General features: G+C 41.1%; 1 protein-coding gene across 1 annotated transcript in view; it reads left to right on the plus strand.

The window, feature by feature from the left end:
* LOC134224009 (ankyrin-3-like) overlaps window positions 1–13683 on the plus strand; it is an 84616-nt gene that overhangs the window by 65875 nt on the left and 5058 nt on the right. The window contains exons 3-10 of the mRNA XM_062703254.1: window positions 818–919; window positions 1660–2112; window positions 2179–2943; window positions 3136–3339; window positions 4126–4869; window positions 4934–5382; window positions 5496–5513; window positions 5581–5966. Coding sequence (XP_062559238.1) covers window positions 818–919; window positions 1660–2112; window positions 2179–2943; window positions 3136–3339; window positions 4126–4869; window positions 4934–5382; window positions 5496–5513; window positions 5581–5966 — 3121 coding nt within the window. The remainder of the gene's footprint in view (window positions 1–817; window positions 920–1659; window positions 2113–2178; window positions 2944–3135; window positions 3340–4125; window positions 4870–4933; window positions 5383–5495; window positions 5514–5580; window positions 5967–13683) is intronic.

The following is a 13683-nucleotide window of genomic DNA, read 5'->3' on the forward strand; positions in this document are numbered from 1 at the left end:
TTGGAATCTGATATGCGTATGCATTATTTGCATTCATTCGCATCCAGGGGAGTCGAGAATGTGTCTCACCCGAAAACATCCTAGGCCAGACCGAGCATAATTATGTAAATAATTCGATTTCAACAAAATCGGGATCATCGAACGCAGAAACTCTTAATATTCTGCCCTTATCTCAAATCTTAGATCGATCCACGGCCACCTGAGATGTCCCCGGGTTTTCCGAGGGTATGTTAAAAATAAAATTTTTCCTATGCTTTGCATTTCATGTGACGTTTGGCAATTCGTTTTTCTGTGGAAAGCATCATATATTATGAAGGTAAACGTTACTTAAGCGGACAAGCAGCTCGGAAAAACCGAAACATCTCCGATGCCCGTGGACCGATGTGAGATTTAGAATGAGGACATAAAACTAGAAGAGAAGATTCGGCACCCGATGTTCAAAATTGGATTATTTTGAGCAAAGTAATGCTCAAAGTCTCAAAGTATTTGTTGTAAAAAATTAAAGTTAAATATATTATAAGGAACTATAAGAAAAAAAAATCTTTTACTCTGTTAAAAAAATGTGATGAGCCAGGACAGGACTGTAAATCTAATATTTTCTATACATCCAGCAAATAATTTGAAGTTTTTTGTTTTTGACCAAAACAAATTTTCTCAAGTATAGACATGACATCAGGAAAGCTGATGCCAAACTTCATTTTGAATTGAAACAACCGAGGATTTTATGAGCATTAAAATTTCAGATAAATCCCCTTTCTTCTTCCTTGAACCGTGTTGTACTATCGTTAATAATTTATATTTTTCTCTTCCTTTGCAGTCGGATGGAAACACGTCGTTTCTGCGCGCAGCTAGAGCAGGCAATCTAGAAAAAGTTTTAGAACATCTTAAAAATAACATCGACATCAATACTAGCAATGCGGTAAGTAAGAGCTCAATTTTTTCTCCATGCTTGCAGTTGAAACGTGATCCCCCGGCCGGATGTTTGCTCACTGAAAATATTTATCCAGTTCGGTATGCCACCTCTTCGCCCAACCCTGTTGCCTGCTTCGTATGTACAAAACTCTGTCTGCACTATCGATGAAGTCACGCTGTCGATACTTTTCTCGATATTTGCAACACAACCAAGGATAACTGTCCGCTCAATCTCGTTCTGCAGTCCCTCTTGAATAAGAGTCCGATGACTTCAGCAAGATTGATGACTTACTCAAGAAAAAATAATTAATGCTTTCAGTCGTACAATGTTTGTGTTTAGCAAACTCAACAAGAGTTAATGAATAATAAATCTAAGGCCGTCTGGCTGATAAGGTACTCGCAGATGATGGATTCGTCATTCTTAAGGATCTGTTGGATGCATAGTACTGCGCATGCCGCTACTATAGATGGAGTTCGGGCCAGACATGCGCCGTTGTGTCTTGTTCGAAAACACGAAGCCTTCACCGGTAGCTTCCCGCCGGTTATGGTTGTCGACGTTGTCGTAGATAGGAAATGAAAGTGAAAACAATGCTCGGCGGCGTCAATCAACTCTGCGGCTGGGGCAGGGGAGACCGAAGGTGTGGCGCCGGTGACGCGGGTGACAGTGGTGGAGGCAAATTGATTTATGTTCCCTCGGCGTACTACTTGTGACCTGATTTTCCCGTTTTCTGTGTGCTCTGGTTTCAGAATGGCTTGAACGCATTACATCTTGCATCGAAGGATGGTCACGTGGCCGTGGTGTCGGAGCTGTTGGCTCGCGGTGCCACCGTTGATGCGGCCACTAAGAAGGGCAATACCGCACTGCACATCGCTTCGCTGGCCGGTCAAGAAGAAGTAGTTAAGTTGTTGATCCAGAACAATGCTTCCGTTAATGTGCAATCGCAGAATGGCTTCACGCCGCTGTACATGGCCGCGCAAGAGAACCATGATTCGGTAGTGCGCCTGCTGCTGTCGAATGGAGCAAACCAGAGTTTGGCCACTGAAGATGGGTTCACACCGTTGGCTGTCGCTATGCAGCAGGGCCACGACAAGGTGGTGGCTGTATTGCTCGAGAGTGATACCCGTGGTAAAGTTCGCTTGCCGGCTTTGCATATTGCAGCAAAGAAAGACGATGTCAAGGCAGCTACGCTACTGCTGGAGGTTTGTTCATCAAAATTAGGATAAAAATAAGTTTAGTTTCTAATTTAGATTTAATTTTAATTCTAGAATGATCATAATCCGGACGTTACATCCAAGTCGGGATTTACGCCACTGCACATCGCGTCGCACTACGGCAATGAAGCCATGGCCAATCTTTTGATACAAAAGGGTGCGGATGTGAACTACGCTGCCAAGCATAACATCAGCCCGCTGCACGTGGCCGCCAAATGGGGAAAAACCAACATGGTAGCATTGCTGCTGGAGAAAGGCGCCAATATTGAGAGCAAGACTCGCGATGGCCTAACGCCGTTACACTGCGCTGCGCGCTCCGGTCACGAGCAGGTCGTCGATATGCTGCTGGAGCGAGGAGCCCCCATCAGCGCCAAGACGAAGAACGGCCTAGCGCCACTGCATATGGCAGCCCAGGGGGAGCACGTAGATGCAGCCCGCATACTGCTGTACCATCGAGCGCCGGTTGACGAAGTGACCGTTGACTATTTGACGGCACTGCACGTTGCTGCCCACTGCGGACATGTCCGTGTCGCAAAACTTCTGTTAGATCGCAATGCTGACGCCAATGCACGTGCGTTGAATGGGTTCACACCGTTGCACATCGCGTGTAAAAAGAACCGCATCAAGGTCGTCGAGCTGTTGCTGAAGCATGGCGCCAGTATTAGCGCGACTACGGAGAGTGGCTTAACACCACTGCATGTAGCTTCGTTTATGGGATGCATGAACATCGTCATCTACTTGCTGCAGCATGATGCCAGTCCGGATGTACCGACAGTTCGAGGAGAAACACCGCTTCATCTGGCAGCTAGAGCTAACCAGGTGAGTTGCACAATTATCAGAGTATTAAAATATACTAAATGGTTACCACTAGGAACAATGGATCATGATTAGCATCCCTTGAAGTACTTTAGAGAAAATTTTTACTAGATTAAATATTTCAAAACATTTCGTAAAATACATTTATTTTGTTAAACTAATTATCGAATCTCGATATCGCAACTATCTCCACAGACCGATATAATCCGCATTCTGCTACGCAATGGCGCCCAGGTCGATGCTCGCGCTCGCGAACAGCAAACCCCACTGCACATCGCGTCCCGGCTTGGCAACGTGGATATCGTGATGTTGCTACTGCAGCACGGTGCCCAGGTCGATGCCGTCACCAAGGACATGTACACGGCGCTGCACATCGCCGCCAAGGAGGGCCAGGACGAGGTAAAGAATCTGGTAGCTAAAAAGCTTATGGACCACATAGATACCGTCTATCTGATGCAGTTGTTCTGGATACGGCATCAGGAGTACTTTATCTAGAACCTGTTTAGGATGCTATTGATATTCGTTCATGTATGCTTTATTAAGCTCGTGTAGATATTAAGGCTTCCGATAGACAGGGTGAATAGTACCAACGACCTGCTTGGCAGGAAACGCACATTATAGTCGAGTTAGGCGAAGTATAGGGTAGCTTATAAACTAGACCGGATTGTTGAATTAGCGGTGTTTCATGAGCTAAACCTTTCTATCGCTTTTAAAGTTCATCTAATATTATTTCGACTTCGTTTTTTATGTTACATATTTTCAACGTATATGAATAAATCAATGTTAAACCAAAACTTTTCGTTTATTTAATTTTTTATCTGACCAATGCTTATTAGTTCGTTCTGTTAACCAAATCGTACATCACATCATTTCAGTAAAGTTGTACAGTTTCGTTAGACAAAGTTGATCGGAGGAAAGAAGTTCAGGTAGTTATATTTTGTTTTCTTCATTTTAAGTTTTGTTTGCTTGAAAGCATGGTAGATCTATCGAGGAAGTTAAAACGACTAATACTATATTAAACTGGACTGGAAACACTAATCATTAAATAACACGAGTGAACTACGAAAATGTGATATAAATGTCGACCAAACTTTCGACCTTCTTGCTACAACCTCTTGAAGATTTGTTTGAAACTCGTTCTATAAAATATTACAAAATCAAACCCAATGCATTGTTTATTTATAGGTTGCCGGAACACTGCTAGAGAATGGTGCCCAAATTGATGCTGCAACAAAGAAGGGATTCACGCCTCTACATTTGACTGCCAAATACGGCCACATCAAAGTTGCTGAACTGCTTCTCACGAAGAACGCTCCAGTCGATGCTCAAGGCAAGAACGGTGTCACTCCATTGCACGTAGCGAGTCATTACGATCATCAAAATGTAGCGCTTCTGCTGTTAGAAAAGGGAGCAAGCCCACATGCAACGGCTAAGAATGGCCATACACCGTTGCATATTGCCGCGCGCAAGAACCAGATGAGCATTGCCACAACTCTGCTACAATACGGAGCTAATGCCAACGCCGAAAGCAAGGCCGGATTCACTCCATTACATTTGAGTGCACAGGAAGGTCATCATGAAATGTCGGCACTCCTGTTGGAACAGAAAGCCAACCCAGATCATCAGGCCCGCAATGGTCTAACGCCTCTACATCTTTGCGCACAGGAAGACCGCGTCAATGTTGCACAAGTTCTGGTCAAACATGGTGCCGACACGCAAGCTCATACCAAGGCCGGTTATACACCGCTGCATGTCGCATCACACTTTGGCCAGGCCAATATGGTACGCTATCTTATCCAACAAGGCGTAGACATCAACGCTTCAACCGGCATCGGTTACACGCCGCTACATCAAGCTGCCCAGCAAGGTCATTGCCATATTGTTAACATATTGATCGAAAACAAAGCCGATCCAAATGCCATCACCAACGTAAGTTTGGCTAACTATCTAAAACTGCATTTTTAAAATATCTTATAACTCCTTTTTGTTCCAGAGCGGTCAAACATCTCTTAAGATCGCCCAAAAGCTGGGCTACATCAGTGTACTGGATTCGCTGAAGTCGGTAACCGATACGGAGACCGCTCCAGATCAACCGCCATCCGAAGAGAAGTATCGCGTCGTCGCTCCGGAAGCCATGCACGAAACGTTCATGTCCGATTCCGAGGAGGAAGGAGGCGAAGATACTGTCCTCTCGGATCAACCATACCGCTACTTGACCGTCGATGAGATGAAATCTCTCGGCGACGATTCGCTTCCAATAGACGTTACTCGCGATGAGCGACACGATTCAAACAAGATGACACAGAGTACGGATTCGCACCAGTTTCCGCCGACGGCAATGGAGGACTCCATCAGCCCACAGCACATGTCAATGGTGCAGTCCGGCATTTCCGTTACCGACTTTGCTGATAACATTAACATCGAACGGCAGTCCCATATCGGGTAAGTAGCAGACGTTGTTAGCTGCCAAATGGCGCGAACTTTTTTCCTGGTTGAGGTTTAACACTCTAACAATTCTAACCAAATGCTGCCGGATCTGTATTGCGATCTAATAGAAAGCTACACTGGAAGAAGTGAGTATCCGCTGTCCCATCCTGACAAAGAAAATTCAATTTCATAACGCTCTTCTATTCCGCCCAGTTTCCTGGTATCGTTCCTGGTGGACGCCCGCGGAGGCGCGATGCGTGGCTGCCGCCACAGTGGAGTGCGCATTATTGTTCCCCCGCGATCGGCAGCGCAGCCCACGAGGATTACGTGCCGCTACGTCAAGCCGCAGCGCACATTGCATCCACCGCCGCTAATGGAAGGAGAAGCGTTGGCCAGCCGGGTACTAGAGCTGGGTCCAGTTGGGGCTAAGTTTCTAGGTCCGGTCATCATGGAGGTACCACATTTTGCCTCCCTCCGCGGAAAGGAACGCGAGATTGTGATTCTTCGCTCGGACAATGGTGAAACATGGCGGGAGCATAACATCGACATGTCTGACGAGATCATTCACGACGTGCTGAACGATTGTTTCGAGGCCGAAGGTTAGTATATCTTTCATTTTCTACACAACTCTGGAAAAAGTTGTGATTTGTTTTATTTTATTTTTTGTATTATATTATTAAATTAAATTTGTGATTCTGATTATCTGAATTGCAAGACGATACACATTTGGCATAAGCAATGATTCACAAAAACATTGAAGAAGAGGAGGGATATGTGATATTTGCAAAACAATCATTTATTTACATTAGAACTTTGAAATTAAAGAGTTCTATTGAATAAAAAAACACAATTTATCCATTAGCGGTGAGAAATCGCATTTTCTAAGCGTTAGCCGAGCCACGGGCTCAATCAATTTTTCCACGGAAAAGGACTTGCTAAACCATTTTTAAACCATTTCATATATTTGATAGGCTCAGTCGTGAGTGATATTTTGCGGCGCTACATTTCTCAAGTATAATATTCTTACGATGTATATCATCTTATCATTAAGTTGGGAAGGGACGTAGACCAAAATACTCGTGGCAAACCCCGACAGTTAGTTATCCGGTCCACACTTCATGTCCATAAAGAGTATAGTAAAATGAAAGTTTTATACAGAGCTAATCTTGTTTTCGTATGCATGTTGTGGGACCTAATCTGATAACGCAATCCATAGAAGGCCCTATTCGCTGCAGCAATACATCTATTCATTGCACGGGAAACGTCGTTGTCACATAGTGTTCGAAGATAAACAAATTCTTCAACAACTACGGACACATCCCCATCAAGCACTAGGTACTTCAGCAACAACATCACTAGGTCTTCCCATCTCTTTATTTATTTTATTTTAGCTGAGAAAGTCATTTGCCGAATAGCTCGTCTTCTTCTTCTTCCTATTGACATTACATCCCAGGATATTTCCGCCTCGCTGCTTAGTGTACATTCAGCACTTCCACAGTTATTATCCGCGAGGTTTCTAAGCCAGGTTACTATTTTTGCATTCGTATATCATGAGGCTAACACGATGATACTTTTATGCCCAGGGAAGTCGAGACGATTTCCAATCCGAAAATTGCCTAGACCGGCACCGGGAATCGAACCCAGCCACCCTCAGCATGGTCTTGCTTTGTAGCCGCGCGTCTTACCGCTCCCTATTAGGCAATATGAATTGTTCAGCCAAACGACATTTTCGGCTATGTGAACCATTCAGCAAAATGTTTTTTTTTTCAGCCGAACGACAATTTCGACCAAATGACTTTCTCGACCAAACGGCTTTATCGGCGAATTGCATTCCGGCCTACTGGATTGTTCAGCCAAACATCCTTTGGCCTAGTGTCGAAATATAACTTGGGTTTAAATGACCCTCCCACAGATTTTAAGTGTCTATTTTTTGTTTGCATTCTTGTAGTTTGTCTTTTGTAACTTGCGTCGCAGCATGCTTGAAATAATAAAAATGATTTTTGGGCCACCTCATTGTTCATTTGTGTTTATATTCAATGTGGCTATTTTCTTGAACACAGCACGTAACATGGGATATACCTAACATCATTCTAGGCAGCAAAGGAACTCTTTAAATTAAACTTGCTAAATTTACTCAAATATGCAAACATTTATATAGATACATTCAACGCCGTAGCGTGCTGTTGGCCGAAATCAAGAATCAGCGTATGAGAAATAAAACAGATGTACTAGTTGAGGGGCCGAAACATTAAAAATCCAATCAAAACTCCAACGATCTTTAGGAGAAATATTTTGAGTAATGTATAGCAAACAAAAACAATCTTTAATTCCACCTCAACATGTCATATGGATAGAATATTGAAGTTTTAACATCTATTCTGATTTCTCGAGGACTTCCGGAAGCGGTTACAAGGGGTCAGTTTGATAAAAAAAAATCAAAAGTAAGTGTAATATCTGCACTGCGTAATCGGATGAGTTCTATTCTGGAACTTTACTCAGGACAATTTACTTTCAATTTAAATTTGAAATAACTCAGCTTTTTTCAGTACATTCCTTCAGGGGCTACAACCCAACGATCAGCCGGTTAACGGAATACTGAAGAACCATTTTTCTCTAATAACTAATGCCAAAAATACTACTTTGTATGGGCGGAATAGGTTTTGTGTAGATTCAAGATTATTATTATTGTCTTTATTATAGAGGCTGGCAGTCCTAAACTGGATCATCTTTAAATCGAGATAAATTTGCTTGTTTTGTTCAGATATTATTATGGGATCCGAAAAAAGATCATTTCGGCCGCAAAATTAAACTTTTCCGATCCCAGCGAACCAGAAACTTGTACCTGCACAGTGGTGGAAAAACAAAGCAAGACTTTACAGTTTTTACAAATATACTCTATTAGGGGAGAACGGTCCAAAATGCACCCCTGGGGCAAAATGGCCTCCCTCATAAAATCACTCATATAATCTGTTGTAGTACATTTATGAACAAATATTACCATTACAATTCATAATTAGTTATCCATCATTGAGCTCCATTGGAAAAATATAGCAAAATCCCTTCATATTCACTCAAATTTACCGATTTGCTATTATTCAGCCACATCCGTAAGATTGTAGTTCAATCCATTAAGAAAATACAAACAACCATGCGTTCACCATCATTTTACATGCAATTGAGTCATTTTAGACCACCATTCGGGCGTTTTGCCCCAGGCCTATTTTCGAAACATTTTTTGAATGCGTTAGAAAGTCATGAAAATCTTATTGTTTTGAATAGGAGATCATTGTGAAATGTAGCTGAGTTTGTAAATTTTGCACCTATACGTTGAAATGGTTGGGTATTTTTGTTTATATGGGCGAAAACATCGAAAAAGCTTAAGGGGTGCATTTTGGACCGTTCTCCCCTACCAATATAGTCCACTCTGGCTGATTCGAGCAGACAACACAGTAGCGCCGCGGTGTCACAAAAGCCAAGCAATGTTTGTGAATGTAGTGAAGAGACATTCCGAGGGGTACTTAAAAGTATGATTCAATATGCAGTATAGAAATTCGAAATAATATGCTAGAAATCATCCCATGACCCCATTTTGATATCTGAGTTTAAAAATAAAATTTTGAAATACGTAATTCAAATTTTCAAATATTGTAAAATTAGTGTAATTTTTGCAACTAGCGCACCCCTTGGCTATCGTTTTCAGGCGTTAGTTGCCTTTTGTGACGCAAGATGGTGTGAATGTACTGTCTCTTGCCTAATATATGGGGATTCACAAAGTGGACTATATTGTTAATATACCGTATTTGTAAAATTGGTCTTCTTCATTAAAATCTATAAGAGTTGAAAAGCTTAAATGATTGAAGAAGAATGTCCGTAATGTGCTCAGTACCGATTTTTCCAAAAAAAAAAAAATAGATGGGGTAAGACACCCAGAAATCACCCTCACCCCAGTTTTCGCCCATCAATTTTAAAATCATCATTTCTTGAAAACTAGTTGTTGGAAACAGTTGAAGTTCTAATTTTTCCATACAATTATCAAACAATTATAATAGGTACTCGACTTGAACTTTAACTGTTTCCAACGATTAGCTTTCGAGAGATACCTATTGGTCTAAAGTTGTATTTTTTCATGTTACTGCTATTTTTGATAGCGGCTCCGACCATCAACCAACTCACTTCAGATTTTTTTTTAGAGACAACAATTTAGAGAGCCCAGTAGTGCCTCCAATTAACCGACGGACTCACTCCATAATTGGATTTGGTCCAATTTCGGTCACCAACCAACCTACTCAAGAATTGGATTTTTCTTTATGCGATGAGGTCTAATAGCAACTCCAATCATCGAACAACCCACTTCTTAGCTGAATTTCATTGAACTAACAGGTCCAATGGTGTCTGCAAAACATTTTTTATTGGTATTAGTCTCTACAAACAAATTAAGCTGAATTTGCTAGTTTTTATTGCTGAAGAAGTCTATTTTTCAATAAATATTTAAGGTGGTTATACAACAAAGCCATCTTGGAAACCACGTGCTGTGAATTTTCAAAACACGGATTAAGATAACCATAACGCACACAGTGGTGATACAATTGTAGAATCATTTGCTTACTTATGCTATACAATCGACTTCAATTTCAGCACTGTATGAAAAGTATTCAATCGTATTTTACCAGTTGAAGATGGGAGTAGAAAAACATGTGATGAATTTTAAATTCACCACGGGACTGATTGTAAAATCACCCTTATTGCAAGACACCTAAAAAACGCACTCTTTTTCCACCGGTGGGATAAGAGTACACTTTGGGTGGGGTAAGAGTACGCAGTTTTCCAATCAAGTGTTTTAAGTATTTATTAACACAAAAAGATTTAATAATATTTAATTGATATTTACTGAAAGTATATTGTGGAATATTTAAAGATTACGTAACTCTGAAAGAGGGAGGGGGTCCTAGAAATGTGAACTTTCATACGAATAAAAAAACATTGTTTTTTTTAAATACCAAAAAACTATGGAGGTAAAAATATATCAGGTTTCGCGTGGCGTAAACAAAGAAATTCTCCTTGAAGAAAGTCCACTAATTACGTAACGCAAAATTTGGCCATTTCATCACCCCTCCCCCTATCTTACAATTTTTGTATGAATTCTTCGTCATACATCTCGCAAACCACCAACTATCCCCCACCCCACAGGTAAGCATTGCGTAGTTTATGGGTGTTGCTTTTGATAAAATGAAATAATCATTTAGATGAAATTGTGTTTTCAGTCTATGTTTAGATGTAAAACAATACCTAATACAACTGTTACTTACGTCAGAGTTGAATTTTTTTATTTTTTTTTAACGAAATCCAGTAATATTCATTCAAATCGCCGACCAACTTTGAATTTTTCTTGATCCGAATAGGGTCGATGGTGATTTCGGCCATAGGGCTTTTCGTGATCTAACTAGCTCCGACAACGACTCAGAGTTGGATTTGTTTTACCCAACTAGGTTTAGTAATATGTGGGATTACGAAAAAATACATTCATTTGAATTTGCGTGAGTTTATTATATCTTTCAGAAATTAATTAAGTTTTTTTTAAGGAATTTTGTGGATTTTTGGCAATCTATACTTCTTTGACCATATACGTACATAAAGTACAGAGGGCTTGGAGAAATAATTGAAGAATTATTTATAAAGGTCTTATAATGGTAAAAAAATATCACGAAATTCCCAACAATATTAGGAGGATTTCTTGCAATCTACAATTCCTAAAATTCATTTTTTTTTTCATTTTCTGGCATTCTGATTTGGCTACAGCGTCGATACACCTATGCCTGCCGTAGAGCTCCATAATCGTCGGTCTTGGGCGATGTTCCTCCAGTTTCTCCGAACGTTTAGGGTCCGCAGGTCTGATCCCGCCACGTGCAGCCTGCGTGTTCGTGGCCTTCCACGAAGTCACCGGCCCCTATCTGGTTCTCTGTTGAATATTGATTTCGCAATTCTTTCTTCCGACATTCGCACCTAGTGCGAACCTAGTGCGAATGTCGGAAGAATTAATTGCGAAATCAATATTCAACAGAGAACCAGATAGGGGCCGGTGACTTCGTGGAAGGCCACGAACACGCAGGCTGCACGTGAAGTCTGCCTTATTTTATAGATCAACATTTTTTTTTTCTTTGTATACTTGATATACAATGAGCTGGATGTCGTCCGCAAAGCCCAGAAGCAAATGCGACCGTGTGATGATAGGGCCGTTCCTTTGCACGCCAGATCTCCTAATAGCGCCCTCGAGTGCAATGTTGAACACTAAATTCGAAAGTGCGTCAACCTGCTTCAATCCGTCTAAGGGCACAAACGAGGTTGACACTTCGTCTGCAATCCGGGTACTTGATTCCGAGCCATCCAGCGTTGCACGTATCAGTCTAATCATTTTAGCCGGAAAATCATGTTCGGACATTACACGCCACAGCTCATTTCTTTTCTCTGAATCGAACGCTGCTTTGAAGTCAATGAACGGATAATGAGTCTGCAAGTTGTACTCCCGGAATTTATCAGGGATCATCCGCAGGCTAAACATCTGATCCGCCGTTGATCGGCCCTCACGAAAACCTGCCTGGTATTCGCCGACGAAGGACTCCTCAAGCGGTCGCAGTCTATTACGCGACAGCATTTTGTACGCCAAGTTCAAAAGGGTAATTCCTCTATAATTGGCACACTCTAGTCTGTGTCCTTCCTTATAGATTGGGCATATGAGGCCATCCATCCAACCAGCCGGCAGGCTGTTCTTCATCCTCCCATATTTTCTGGATAATGTGGTGGATTGATTGATGCAGCTGCTCACTTCGTCATTCTCAGCAGCTTTACTGTTTTTCAGCTCGTTTAGAGCCTTCTTTACCTCGTCCAGCGTTGGTGGTTCCACAGCTTGACCGTCGCCGACTATGTCCAATATGCTCCTTAATACACCTTAATTTCCACCGTTCAGCAATTCTTCGAAGTGCTCCTTCCACCTGGCGGCCACCATAGTCTTGTCTGTCAGCAAATTGCCCTCTCGGTCAATGGACATGGCGGGCACTGGCGCAGTCTTATGCCGTGCGCCATTGACAGTTACGTAAAACCTCCGCATATCGTTTCTACCCGACCAGTTAGTCAGAACAAAATTTTATCACAATTATATCAATATGTGTTACAAATAACAAAACTTGCAATAATTTTGTTATAAATTCTCTGCCAAAGATGGAGAAAAGAAAATTTCATGATCGTCATAACATGATTATTAGGGTGGCTCAAATTAGTATGGGAAAAACTTTGTTCAATTTTTTTGATGGGCCGCCGTCTTATTCGGTTCTATTTGATGCCCTGATGCTCTGGACAAAATTTCAGCCAAATCGGTCAACGTTTGGGTAGTGCTAAACTCGTTGGAAGTTTATATGGAAAAATGTATGCAGAAACATCCGAAAACAGTAAATTGCAGCTGGACTACACAACCTACGATGAAGAACTATGATACTTCAGATCTTGGAGAATTTAATACAGAATGTTATGCAGGAAACCGCGAGAAGATTCGAGTTTGCCCGGCTGAGTTATTAGCATTTCTCTGCAGTGAGTTTTGAGCAAATTTCGTTTCTTTTACCTTTGAAAAGAAATAAATTCACCCCCACAACACTCCAGTAAAATGCTAATATCTTTGCGTAATAAACTCTAATCTTCTCGCGGTTTTCAGTATAACATTCTGTACTTTATTTTACAAGAACTGAATGAGCATCATGGTTCTTGATCGTAAATTGTGCCGTCTACCTGCAAATCACTGTTTTTGGATGTTTCTGCATACAAACTTTCAACAAGTTAAGCACTGCCTAAACGTTGACCGATTTGGCTGATATTTTGGCCACAGCATCAGGGCATCAAATAGAATTGAATAAGAGGACGGCCATCAAAAAATTTGAAAAAGTGTTTTTTGAGCCACCCTAATGATTATAACATAATGTGTTATGTTTATCTCTACCGAAAAAAAAATTGCCTACATTTTTGGTAGATAGCAATTGGAAAAAACGAAAGTACCACCTACAGTATAACTTGAACCTATATTCAAAGTAGAAACAGCTGGACAAAGTTAATTGCCTACATTATGGATAATCATAATCTTTTCAAGAACATAGTTTGTTATAGTATAAGCTATTTTCATCACTTTTTATGTAACACAACGAGTTATAATTTTGTTCAATAAATAACATATTCAGTAATATTTTTGTTAAAACTAGAAGAGATTTTGTTACAATTTTTGTTATTTTAACTACTAATGGTACATGTTTTATAACAACCGCTGTTATAAAAAACTGC

The sequence above is a fragment of the Armigeres subalbatus genome, chromosome 3 (assembly GCF_024139115.2).
Source record: "Armigeres subalbatus isolate Guangzhou_Male chromosome 3, GZ_Asu_2, whole genome shotgun sequence".
Taxonomy (NCBI): Eukaryota; Metazoa; Arthropoda; class Insecta; order Diptera; family Culicidae; genus Armigeres; species Armigeres subalbatus.